Below are 13,884 nucleotides of genomic sequence, written 5' to 3'. Positions count from 1 at the left end.
CTCATTGTCACTTAGGGAATTCTGCTGTGCCCTCAGTATGTTCAGTCCTTACTCAGTGCATGCAGTTCATGCAAAAAGAAGAAATTTTACCCACTGAGAACAGCAGGATCATGTAGGTTTCCATGAAGAAATCTGTTTCTGCACACCCAAGGAGAAAACACTGTTTGTGACATAAATTCCAGAGTCACAATTCCAGCAAATTCAAAGTTAGTCCCTTAAGTCAGTCAGGTTTGCATTTTCACCGCATTTCAATTATCAAAGTATAAAATGAGTATTTAGTATCTTCCATTTTTTTTAATTGAGTATCTCCTCAGTACAAAAGGGCCTCAGCATATTTTGAGTTATATTCGGTTTAGACATTTTAAAATTAATTTTCGATGTTTCTGTTTTTCAGTCACCTCCTCCTTATCCTCGCTCTCCTCCCCATCCTTTACTTCATCCAGCTCTGCAAAGGACATGAGCTCACCTGGGATGCAAGCCCCAGTCACAGTCAACAGTTCATACGAGGTTGCGACACATTCTGACTCTCACAGCAGCGGGTTGGAAGCTGAGCTGGAGCACCTACGGCAGGCCCTGGACAGCGGCCTAGATACAAAAGAAGCCAAAGAAAAATTCCTCCATGAAGTCGTTAAAATGAGAGTGAAGCAGGAAGAGAAGCTAAATGCTGCCCTGCAAGCCAAACGCAGTCTACATCAGGTAACGTTGAAAAATAGCTTTCTCTTACCGCTGTCTGCAAATAACTCTTCCAGGTAGAAATCGTGAGGTAGTCTCGTGTCAAAAAAAGAATTGCCTCATTTTTCTGAAGTGGCAACAGCCTTTACTGGGGTACTGTTTGTAAATTTACTGTTTGTAAATTCAGCCAGGAAACCAAAGTATAGAGGAACCATTCCTACATTTTTAAGCTTGCCACCTGTTTTGGCCTTGGGGTATAAATCCATGGTTACCAAAATCAACATCTTTTTCATTACTGAAAAAAAAAAAAATCTTCTAGTCCAGCACAGTTTATTTTTTTTTGCATTTCACTGAAATAGAAACATTTCTGTCCTTACAGAGGCTTTATTGGTAGTTTTAAAAGAGCTGTGCAAATCCTGCTATTGCCTAGCTGAGGGAGGGTATTCCTGGGACACAGAGACGCTTGCTGACGCTCTGGTGAAGAGCTGACCTACAGGTCTTGTTAAGCATTCCAGTAGCCGTGCTTCACTTACTTAGTGTTTCTTGCTTCATTCCGTGAAGAAGCTCCTTATTTCTGGAAATCCTTGATACATCGGTCACATCAAAGAAAGAGTGATCAGACAAAAAAAAAAAAAAACCAAAAAAAGCCTGCAGATAGGTACCTGCCATTAGCAAATCACAGTGGCTGAACAGAGTGGCAGGCAAACTTTTTTTTTTAATTTGAGCTAGGAGAAAAGTAGTACATAGAAATGGAAGACAGAGCTAATGTAGAGGGTGTGCATGTCCTCCTTGAATATTGTATGTATGTGGAGCTGTAACCACGCTACAAACGTAATCCATTAGATGCCTCTGGGGTGCCAACTCTAAAAGAAGGGCCTTTTTTTTCATCTAGCATGGGAGATGATAGAAAAACCAGTACTTGTCCTGTCAGTCAAAAGCAGGCATGCAGGCTTGCTAGGTAGCACAAGGCATTTTGTTTCTTTGGGGAATGAGACGGAGGACAGTAGCTCACAGGTGTGATTTGTATGCAATGTGACTGCCGTGTGTGAAAGACCACCAAAAAAACCCCCAATCTCCAAAACCCCAGTAGTAGACTCACTCAAGTACTCTACTAGCAGGCAGGAGGTGAAAGAGAGGTTGTATGATCACAATTAGAATTTTAACAAAAGTTGGCCAACAACTCAGATTTCTGGAGGAGCTGCAGTAGAGCAAGCCAGTTTCTGTGCTGCGTAGCTCTGACGTTACGTACTGGTTGCAGATCCAGGGAAGGGAGACTGAGAGCTGGCTTTTCAACTGAACTGCTTGTTCTTTGTCACCTTGAGCAAATCACTTCATTTCCTTGTGTTTCAGTAAATATACATTTTATTTTATGTACTTACTTATAAATATTTACTTTTAAGTAAGTAATATATTTAAAGCTAATTTTAAAATATCTAAACTAAATACACAGTGTGTGCTTACGGCAGGAATTACATGAAGTAGCTGATGAAGTGGAATTGAGTGTTGAGGCATTAAATCAAGCAACATGTCAGAGAGAGAGGGAATATGGTATCTGGCCATCATTTTCCATTTGGGCAGCTGTGGGTTTCCAGTTCCACATCCAGAGAAAGTACATGTGTGCCTGCTGCTTCCAAAGGCAAGGCTGAGCTAACAATGGCCTGGCTGGAAGTGAGATTGTCAGAAGAGTGAATTTCCCATGACCTGACCGCAGTGTTACTTAACAGAAACACGTTGCTGCGAGGGTTTGACTCTTGACAGACAGGAAATGCTGCTTCTGGGGGGGAATAATCAAACTTCACTATCTAATTTAACCATTTAGGAGACAGACCTTTAGTGAGCCGCATTTTTGTGCTTACGATGAACATGTCTTTTAACAACTTCTTAGGAGTTTCTTCCTTTGTACCTTTAGGTTCCTTATCATTATCACTACAATTAATGGCGCTCTCTTGGATTTGGCATTTCAAGGTAGCAGCTCCTATTAAGAACCTGGACAGTGAGAGCGGCAATTGCCAGAGCAAAGCGTGTTTTCGATTTAGCTTAAGTTTTTAGCCTGGAGTTTTCCAGATGTGACAGAGCAGTCCTTTGGCTGGTTGCCAAGAGACTTGGGCCTATGCACCAGTTACCTATAGCGAAACAAAACTGCCTAGAGTTACAAAGAAGAGAAGGCAATTTGTTTTTTCTCACATTGCCTCAAGTAGATTTTTGCAAGGCTTGAGAAAAATGGAACTGCTTACTGATTTCTTCAGCAAGTAGTAGCAAACTTTCTTGTTCAGCTTTGCTGTACACAAAGGGCATTCACAAACTGCATTTATCATAATGTGTATCTTCAGTGTCTTCAATTAAAGTGCAGGCATTACAGTTGGTTTGTTTGAAACTTCGAGCTAGTGTGGAGCACATTGCTAGTAGCTCTCTCCAACTGCAGTTCATCTTTATTCAGTCACAGATGGTCACAGCTATTTTGCTTGACAAAGCAAAATGTGGCTGTAGCGTATAGCTTTTTATTATCCAAGAATTCAGGGTATCTTGAGTGTAGCATCTCATGTTGATTTAAAGGAGAAGAGGTTGTACAAAGTTCAGAATGAGGTTTCGACACGAGCCTTCTTGGTCATAACCAACAGAAGGTGGGAATTTAGTTTGGATCGCTTCCTTTACAGTTCTGCTTCCTTGCACTAATTTAGTCTCTGCTCCTCAGTTCTCACAAGTTAACTGCTTTTGTATTCTAGGAGCTGGAGTTCCTAAGAGTGGCTAAGAAAGAGAAACTGAGAGAAGCAACAGAGGCGAAGCGCAACTTAAGGAAAGAGATTGAACGTCTGAGAGCTGAGAATGAGAAGAAAATGAAGGAAGCCAACGAGTCTCGGATACGACTGAAGAGGGAACTGGAACAAGCCAGGCAGATCCGGGTGTGTGACAAGGGCTGTGAAGCAGGCAGGCTGCGGGCCAAGTACTCAGCCCAGGTAAGACCCGAACCCTGAAAGCTGTAATAGCTTGCTATTTCTGCGGTTTTCAGGCTTAGTTCAAGTATCCGTCTGTCCTCTAATGCCAGTGGCCTCGTTTTATCTAATTTGATACAAGCCCAGCTCCTGTCTGCCCCCATCATGTCAGTTGACAACCCTTGTCCTAATGCAAGCTGTTACCAACTCGCCTGCACTCCGACCGCCTGTGTCGGTCCCACAGTTCTGCCTGGAACTTTGCACATTTGCATCACCATTTACAGAGCAGTAAGACAAATGCTAGATGTTATTTCAGTTCCACTAATACTCTGTTGGCACTGCCGATGCACAGGGATCCATTTTAGTACCATCAGTACTAGGCAGAGCCACCTTCTCTAACAGTATTTTTCCTTGAAGATCAGCCTAGACCTACAGGAACTATTTAAGACGAGAGAAGAAACCAAGGCCCATCAATAAGCAAACTGCAGTGCTGGGAAGGAATGATGTTTACAGTTGTAAAGCACAAGTAGAGCACAGTTTTGTCAGGTCTAAGGAGAGACTTTCCAGTTTGATCTCAGTGAAAGTTGCAGGATGTTGTTACAAGCAACATGTATGCTTTAAGCTTTCGACCTAAAAATCCCTCCCCGCCCTCTCTGCATCAGATTCTCCTGTAATGAAAGATTTCGAAGTTTATTTAATTTAAACCATCCGAAGCCAAGCGAACCAAGGGCTGAGGCTGCACATCCTTAAGTCGCCTTGTTGTGTCTTGGTGTTGCAGGGCATGTGGAATGCAAGGCCATCCACTGTTCCAAGCCCCCTGAAATGACCCAGCATTACAGGCTGAGCTGAGAGCAGAATGGCAGCCTCCTGGATTTCCGTGAGAAACAGCCCCGAAGAGGAATCCATTGCATGCCCTGCCTTCCCCTTCCTCCAATAAAACAATCCCAGTTGCCCAGTAATGCATTTCCTATAAAAGGGCATGGTCCGACACCCACTGTTAACCCTCTCACCCCCCCCCTCTATAGAGAGGGGCTCCCAAACAGCCCCCCCTCTCCTTAAGGCTACCTCCTTTCCTTGCCCTAGCTGCCTCCCCTCTAGTCTTGCTCTGACCTGCTCCCACCTCAACACCCCTCTGCCAAACCACTGTCCCCATCACTGCTTCCCAAGCTAAAAGCCTGGCTAAGAAACACATCAATAAAAGGCAGGGGTCCGCAAGCGTTAGCAACAGGGGGTCTCTGAAAGATGGGGCATGCTGCCCTAAATTTAAACTCCTACAGCAGAGATATAGATCACTCACTCACATGCAAATGCCACGTAGGTGTCATACATTTGCAAGATTACCTTGCGTGTTGTAACATACCTGAATGAATGTTAAAGGGAACTCTGCTACACCACCTTTACTGGAGCAACTTCTCTGCCACACATGTTGTAGAACACACGTGCTTCACGGACGTGTTGTTACGCCTAAAGCCTGAGCTGCTAATGCGTGGTGTGGTCACTTTAAGAGAGGCAGGGGGAAGGAAAAGACAAAGCAATAGCAATCAGAAATTCTTCTAAGCCCATGCTCTCAATAACGGGAAGGGGAGTGGTCTGCTGGTGCCACTAGGAGAGCTGTCTAACCAGGAGACCAGCAGCAGGAAATGATGTCGGCTTCCTCTCTCGCATCACAGGATGTCTCACTGATAAGAGGTGTCCAGACTAAACATAACCAGACGGAGAGCTGCTGCACTGGGCGTTGCCGGCAGTTGACTTCCACTTGAGCAAAAAACCAAAAAAACAACACACACCAAAAAAAAACCCACCAAGGCCACAGCAAGTGCAGATAAAACACCACCGGTACCAAATCCGCAGGCGTGTCCTCCCTTGCTTTGCGATCCGCATTAAAGTTTTTGACAATGTGGATTTTTCAGTCTGCTAATACATCCCCTCTTCGGGAGGGAATAAATCAGTTTTCCTAATATGAAAGGCTAAAATCACCTCAAAAAGAATTCAAGTAGCTGAATATTCTGCAGGTTTGTCTTTTCTAAAGACACCAGTGGCACATTTGCGGGGTCAACTGCAACATCCTGTTGTATGTGTTTAGGCTTGCTGCTACAGCACCAGAGCGCAACGCAGCAGCGTGAGGACTCTCCTGAAGCCCCAAATGCAGTAAAGCTGTGTTAGTGCTGTGCTGGGGCAAAAACCTCACAGGGCAACTCATAAATGTCTCAGGGCCTGGAATAGCTGCTTTATTTAGCAACTACCTCAGAGATTGCTGCGTGGCACTTACTTAATAGAGAAAATACCTTAAGTGAGTAACTTCAAAGTCTGAATTTTACAAGATGCCGGTATGACTTAAGTTCTTAAGTCATTTAAGAAATTTTAAAATAAAGCTTTACACATCCTTTTTTCTTTAATTTGGAGTGCACACAGGAAGTTTGTCACTTAAGTTGTGTTCATCACTTCTTACTATTTTTGAGGAAACCACAATTCTCTAGACAGGCTTAGTCAGAGAGAGTGCAGTAGGCAAGCATGAGAGGAAATAAGACAACAAATTCAGGGGTGTAAATGTTTTCATGTAAGCTTAAAGTATTCAATGCTTAATACCCGTTGAATATGTGTGGTTTATGCCTTTCTTTTTTCTTACCTCAATCCTGAGATCCGAATATGGATGGGGTGGTGGGTTAGCCTTCATTTTAGCCCAAAACGTAGGAGTTTTCCTTTCCTTTGTTAAATGGCAATCTTTGATAACTGCTAATCTTACCTGTTTGTGGCCTAAAATTGTGTATTTAAAACTAGTGCAGTTTCTCTGATGTTTACACCTTTGAATACTGGGCCTTTTCTCTGCCTTTGTTACCAGTAAGTAAAAAATAGGAAGATTGACAACTGAGGCCTTTGGGGAGGCTGAGGCCATGTGCCTGTCTTGCTGTAAGTTGGAGAAAGACTCTTAGATCCCAGCAAGCGATCTCCTCTAAGGCTGTTTGGAACTTGTATTCCTCTAAGTCCGGGTCTGTACAAAGTTACTACGCATTAGCACCTGTTCAGTCCCATTCCCGCCCTCCAAAGTCCAGCTCCTTACTTATGAGTTGAAATGCTGCTAATTTTCACTGTTGCTTGGTGAGCTTCTGCTCGTTCAGAGGAATTCCCGTGTCCCAACTTTCTCACACCCATATTTGCAACCCTTTGCCCATCTGCACCGTACCTCCACGTCCTCCATGCCCGTCTTGCTCCCTTACAGTTCCTTACGTTTCATACGAAGGACACAATGGTTCTTGTATGAGAGGACACTACATCTGCTTTTGTTGGACATTAATCTAGAGCTGAGACGTGGGCCTTTCACATAGGCAGCCGAACGTGTTTCTGGTCTCTCGTATTACTAACATTGTCGAAGACCTGAAAGTAAATTACCTGTGCAACCTGAGCTTGTGGTTTACCTTGCTGAATTGCTGTCTGCCTAAAGAAGTAATAATAATGGTTTAAGAAGCACGGTGACCAGCGTTCTGTTAGGCTACGGCACTCTTAACTGTTCTGGTTTTCACCCTCCTTTCTGGAATTTAAGCCACCAGAAATATTTAAGAATTTCAAAGCTAAACAGTTCATGCAATTGTACGGTAGTGTAGGTAAAAGGGAATTCCTTCCTCACCTCAACTTTGATAATCAATCTTATGTCTGGAATTCCATGGGTTTACTGCTCTTCTCACTTTGTGCTGGCCTACTAGTCTGTGTTAAAGTCTACAAAATCACAATGGAACTGAAATATTAAAAGAGTTTATTACGTTTCTTAATATGCTTTTCTCTAGATTGAGGACCTACAGGTTAAGCTTCAGCATGCAGAGGCTGACAGGGAGCAGCTCCGAGCTGACCTGATGCATGAAAGGGAGGCTCGAGAACACTTGGAAAAAGTAGTCAAGGAACTTCAGGAACAACTGTGGCCTAAATCAAGCAGTCAACCCAGCAGTGAAAACACAACGAGCAACATGGAGAACTAAACCACCACCACATCATCTAAAACACATACAGAATGACGTATATGCACAGTAAGGGAGGATGTGTGGGGTACGTGTGTAAGTGCATGTGTGAGTAGTTGTGTCTTGGCACACAGAGCTATGAATATGGATTCTTACTAGTTGGAAGGCAAATGTTACTCTTTATAACAGAAGCACTGAATTATGCCTCTTTTTTTTTTTCCAATCCATATAGCACAACATCTTACTGTGCCTAGAAAACACAAAGTGTTTATAAACAAAATACTTCTAAGTCCACAGCAAATTTTCTACTGGCAAACTCCAAGCAAGCAGCATCGTCCAACTAAAATCAGAGTAAAAGGCAAGCGTGGCAGTGTTTCTATGTTGCCCTGATGCCTGTTGGAACATTTTGGAATTTGAAAAAAACTTTTCTTATAAGCTATTTAAAATAATTCATTACACAGACTTGGTATTAAAAAATTAACAAGATTTTTATAACGAACCTTTAAAAGTAAAACAAAAACAAACCTTCGATGCACAATTTTTAATGACTTGTCATAGGCTTGGGGATTCTTGACATAGAAGCCCTCTGGTGATGATGCCATTTCATTAGCAGTTTTCCAGCCGTCTAGGAAGCCATCGCGGTTTTAACCCCATCAACGTGGTTGTATGAGAATTTTGGAGTGCTTTTCAAAGTTGATTTTTTCCTTAGAAAGAATTCTCTTCATTTCCTGTCCTGAACACAAGAAGAAAGCAAGATGCAGGATTGTAAAGGGGGGGAGGGGGGTGGGAGCGGGGAGGGGGGATGAGAAGAGAAGATGTACGCTTTAGAATTACAAACCCAGCCTTACAGACTTCAGTGTTTGCAAATCATGCCATCTTTTCTAAAGACATCTTCATTAATTGATGTGTTCAAAAGACTTGCTTCATCCAAGAGAGCACTTCAGCTTTAGGAAGAAGGAACTAAAGGAAGGAAATGGATGAGCTGTTAAGTCGCTTGAGAAATAAAGCGGAAGACATATGCATTTTGAAGTCATTCTGAAATCTTTACTTCAGCTTTCAGTTTTCTGGAAAACTCATCTTTGTTGCACCATCTTAGCATAAATTCAGTATTTACCTGCTTTTATTATGAACTGTCAGTCAGGATTTCTGTGCCCAAGGAGAGTGCGACATCGCATTATCGGATACTACAGAAAAGAAAAACAACGTTTTTGCTGCTGTGAAGAAGCCTACATCTTTTTTTTAAAAAAACTTTTTTGTTTTTAAAAAGAGAAATTACTTTAATTTTGGGATCCAAGCCGCAGCCCCGGAATAAAAATGCAGCATGCCATCACTTTGTCTTAGTGGTGGCGCTTTTTATTATTTTTTTTTTTTTAAAAAAAAAAACCAACCCTGCACTTTGTCAGAATCTTACTCTGCATTTTATTCCATATTTCTAAAGTTTACAAGTTGAGCATTCTAGATTGTACCCTGCCTAACAGATGTGGAAATCATGAACCCAGTTTTCCACCATGTGACACCTTGCATCGTCATTTACATTTATGCAAAATGAGGATTCAGCAGGTATAGAATGCTACCAAATATGAATTGACCAGACCAGTGCACTACTGGTTGAGTTTTAAACCTGTTTTGCGTGGCTTTGTGTCTAACGAAGTTGGGAAGCAGTAGAGGTGCTCCCGAAGTGCTTAACAAATGCAGTTGGTGCTTTACTGAACAAGAGAAAAGTTCCTTTCACCCATAAACACTCACCTCTTACACACTTGAGCTTCTCAGCATAAAGTGAAAATTTGATCTGGGGCTGCAGATGTGCCTTCCAGCTCATTTTTCCTCTCAGCATCTTATATAGGTAATGCTGACACTGGTTTTTTTACCTTAAAGAATAAAAAGAAGAAAAAAGAAAAAAAAAAGAAAACCCTATGCATCATCATACACAGAGTTATTCTAAACAAAGAAAAACATATTTCCAGTAATCTTTATTTGCTTTTGGACATTAATGCAAACTATGTAAGCTTAAAAATTATTTCCCAGTAGACAGAAAGCGGCTTCCAATCCTAAAATTACAGTATTTACTTACAGTATATTAGAGAGTTTTTTTTTTTTTAAACAAGAGCTGTTTGCTTGAAACCATTATAATAACCATTATAATAACTGTGAGCATTAACAAAGAAGTTCATATATATGTTTTAGGTACAAAAAGAAGAAATATGAAAGGAGTAGAATTATGGGGACAATGTAAAACTGTTGGGAGCAAGAAGCAGTGACACCAAGTCAACGACATGAAACTGTCCATTTGTACAGGGGTTTGCCCTTGTGTGTTTGGGATGCTGGAGACTGAGTCTCGATGCAGATCTCCTCTTCTAAAGTGCAATGCAAAAGGAATTTTGATTACGCTTAAGCAGGTTTTTTTAATGTGGTTTTTGTGTTGTTTTTTTTTCTTCTTTGTATGTTTTTTTCTGCGATTATTAAATCATATGCATGGAATTAAAATCTCTGCCATACGTATATTCATTAATGGGCATTATTACTGTCTTATGTAAAGGGTTTATTTTGTTATGCAGTATGCATAAAAATGTTCTCAGCCTTATGATTTCCAGATCTGTATTATTCATTTATTTCTTCAAGGGAAACTAAATAATTTTAGCTTTAGTTGATCATTGTGCATTTCAAAAGTCACATATGCTATGCTTTACTGCTACGTTAAGAAATTACACATAGAACAAATCTATTCCCACCCCCCACAGTCAGCTGCTTTGAAGCCTTGCTTTTTAAGTTTGTTTTTGTTTGGGGTTTTCCCCCTGGTCTTCAACTGTGTCTCTCCCCTTGTGACTCAACAAAAAACGGCAACCTGTCCACCTCGCTCTGTTTTCTCACGGGGAAAGCAGCCCACATACTTACCTGCAGCACATGACACGGTTTTTCTTTCTTGTGTGGCGAGGGAAGCACAATTTCTTCTGTGCGTATGATGCTTTTATCCTCCAAAATTAATGAAAATCTGCATATTTTTTTTCAAAGGAAAAAAACAGAACCATGAATAGTCTTATCAATAGTAAACAGTCTTCTCAAACAACCAGCATCACCTGTGCTTCACATGTAAACAGGGTAAGATTTGCAAGAAAGAAGTCTCAAACATAAAGTTACAACTATTGTTACAAAGCCACGGTTTCTTCTTTTGCCGAGCATTACGGTAATTCTGTAAAGTGTAACAAGCGACAAGTGAACTTCACCAGGTTTGAGGTTAAGACTCAACAGTATTGATCCTTGGGAGTGAAAACTGCCTAGTAAAAACATTTCTGTAAATTAAGGTTTAAAATCAGCAAGATTAAATAAGGTGCAAGACGACTGGGAACAAACGTTCTACACCAGCAGTTAATCAACAGGAGAGGTTTGCAGGATACGAGTCTCTCTCAATTAATTTTGTCTTTCCTAAATACATTTTAACAATAAAAATCTTTATTTCTGCAGAATATATAACCTCTTTCTAATTCAGAATTCCCATGCATGTAATTTATTTTAAAAAGGTCAGAAGACGGCCACAGAGACACTAATTCTAGAAAAGGGCTGTCAGAACGGTGGGAATCTTCAGAGAAAAAAAAAAAAAAATTATTGTGAAGGTGCTTAAGGTGAGGGAGTTCTGTGTGTAATTTCTGTGTCTGCAACACCGCAGTAAAACCATTGTCCGCCTGTTCAGCTGGAATCGCTTCTCTTCTGACTTACTGTGGAGTCCCTGCTGCATTCCATTTGCGCTCCAGCCGGGGAGCGCAGGAATTGTAAAGTCCCATCTTCTCATTTCATCTGCTCTTTAGTTTCCTTTAAGAAGTTAAAAGGGAGAAGAGGTGTTTCATACAGGCTGTTGACTCTCCCTGTACTTAAAAATATATTACTTAATACTTGTATATTCAGTTTAATTACTCATTGTTTCTATTACTGAAAGAAGACTTAACGAAGGGAAAAAAAAAAACCAACAGCAATAACATTCATATCTATGGAGCAGCTAACTAGTATACATAATATTCTGCTTTTCAAACAGAACTAGCCAATGTAAAAAAAAAAGTTAAAAGTAAATTCAACATGTAAATACTTTTTTTCATTTTACACTGTTGTATTATAAGTGTATATGGTGTTTACTTTTTCAAAACTCTTTCTTACCTGGTAGTTGTCTTGTTTTATGAGTTGTGTTTTTAACTAAGAAGAACCTTTGCTGTCTGTTAGGAAAAACAAAACAAAATCTTTTTGCAAGTTTTAAATGTGGGTTAACCTTTCGCCATCATTTGCATTTTATTTGTCCTTATTTTCACTGTAAAGTATTTTATTACCAAAAGGTTGATTTTCTTTCCATTCTGCCCTCTCATTGGTCCACGTGTTTGAGAGAAGTTTTTTTGTTAGTTTGGTTGTTGTTTTGGGGTTTTTGGTTTGTTTTTTTTTTTTTTGTTTGGGTTTTTTTTTTTTTAATCAAACTCACAGAAATGACATTTTTTCAATGGAAGAAAAATAAATCTTTACATTTATAATAGCCAATAGCATTTCAGCACATTTTTGTTATCCTGGTCTCTCCTATGCTGCTGCTAATGACAATATTATGACTTACTCTACTATTCTAGAACTATTTTTATGTAAGTAATGTATGCTTTCTTGTTTATAAATGCCTGATTTAAAAAAAAAATAAGAAAAAAGCTTGGCATATTTATCTATTTCGCTGTGTACCTTGATAGTCCTTTTCCACCCCCTTTTCCACGTCCCCTCCCCTTGAAGCAGATAATATTGTAAAATAAAGGACTTTATGAGATTATGTATGAAAATAGCTATGCTTATATACCACAGTGACTGAATGTACAGTGTATAGACGCATTACCTAAAATAAAATTGTTTGTCCAGAAAAAAAAATAAATAGCTATGGTATGGTTTTTGAGTTTTCTGTGCTTGTAGCTGTGCAGGACAGGCAAACTTCAGAGACCGTACAGGTATCTGAAAAAAGTACAAGGTACCACTGTTTGAAAAGTCGATTACTTAATTTTAAGTTGAACACCACAAATTTACAGAGACTCTGCCACACACGTGCACGCACATAACTGACTTGATATGCTCATTTGCCTTCTATTAATTTCCCAGGTTGCACATGTATATGTGTGTATGTATCTGAGGCACCAACAGAGGTAACGGCAACAATAATAAACCCCACTGCCTTACTTCAGTGCTGGGAAGGAAATCCAGCGCCGCTTGACGCTTTCTTCCAGGAATCGGATTTAAAAAGAGCTGTTGGGCAAGAGCCGCGCGAATCGAATGTGGGCCTGCGGGCCGGTGGGACTGCGATGCTGTCGAACCACCTCAAGGAAGGGCTTGAGAGGGGAGAGGGTGCTCAGCCGGGGGATCGCAGGGGGGTGAACGGCTGACACAGACACACATCACAGCTAGCGTTGGTCTGATGTCTCCACATGACACGTGCCACCTCAGACATCTGAGGACAGACAAAGTATTACTATATGCTAACAGTGCTATATGACTTGGCTATGCATGCAATAAATACACATATTCTATAAAGCATCTAACCCATTTTAGCTTGCAAGTCAATTTCCAGTTTTGAAATCGTGTAACTCACCCACATACTCATCCTAACAGCCGCACACACGTAATAACAACAAAACCCGTTTCGTCTATAGATGGAAGTAGCATTAAATTCTCTTCGATGGTGGAGGGAAGCTCAGGTTTCCTGCCACATTTTCTCTTCTCCGGCATACCAAACCCAAAACCCTGCCTTATCACCTCAAATGTGCTGAAGGACATCAGCAACCTGCAGCCGAGCGTTAAAAGAGCACCTGGTTCACGTGGGTTCCCGCTCAGCCCGCTGGTAAGCATCGTTTTAACAGACAATTGTTTTCAGGTCCCCACCTGACAATATTGTAAGGAGACTGGAATTCAATTGGAAACGATACAGACCACTTTGTGGGGAAATTCTAACACTGAAGTGAAATTTCTTTTGACTAGTGAGGTTTGTAAGCATATAAAAGTTTGTACCAGGTCAAAGAAAAAGAAATACAAGAGGGGAAAAATGCAAAAAGGAGAAGATGGAAACATATGTTAAAGTCATTCACTCATGGTTTTCTGAGAAATGGCTGCAGAATTTCCACAGCTCTGGTACATTTCTCAACGTGCCCTTGTAAAACAGTGGAAAAGCCAGAGAATGAGCGAACAGGTTAAAAAAAAAAACCAAAAAAACCACCAAAAACACCACCACAACCAAACCTCTGCTTCCTATTTCTGACTCATCACAGCCTTGCTTTCTACGGGGTTGGTTTATTGCCCGTTTCTACCACCTGGATATTCAGTGGGCAAAACCAGGCTGA

At 40.8% G+C, this 13,884-nt stretch overlaps 1 protein-coding gene across 1 annotated transcript in view; it reads left to right on the top strand.

The window, feature by feature from the left end:
• SKI (SKI proto-oncogene) overlaps window positions 1-7,570 on the top strand; it is a 115,078-nt gene extending 107,508 nt beyond the window's left edge. The window contains exons 5-7 of the mRNA XM_009708405.1: window positions 395-696; window positions 3,396-3,626; window positions 7,382-7,570. Of these exons, the coding sequence (XP_009706707.1) occupies window positions 395-696; window positions 3,396-3,626; window positions 7,382-7,570 (722 nt within the window). The remainder of the gene's footprint in view (window positions 1-394; window positions 697-3,395; window positions 3,627-7,381) is intronic.
• Window positions 7,571-13,884: the final 6,314 nt, after the last annotated feature.

The sequence above is a fragment of the Cariama cristata genome, unplaced genomic scaffold (assembly GCF_000690535.1).
Source record: "Cariama cristata isolate BGI_N322 unplaced genomic scaffold, ASM69053v1 scaffold16619, whole genome shotgun sequence".
Taxonomy (NCBI): domain Eukaryota; kingdom Metazoa; phylum Chordata; class Aves; order Cariamiformes; family Cariamidae; genus Cariama; species Cariama cristata.
Note: the sequence above shows the minus strand (reverse complement) of the source record. Positions and strands in the feature narration are given on the sequence as shown.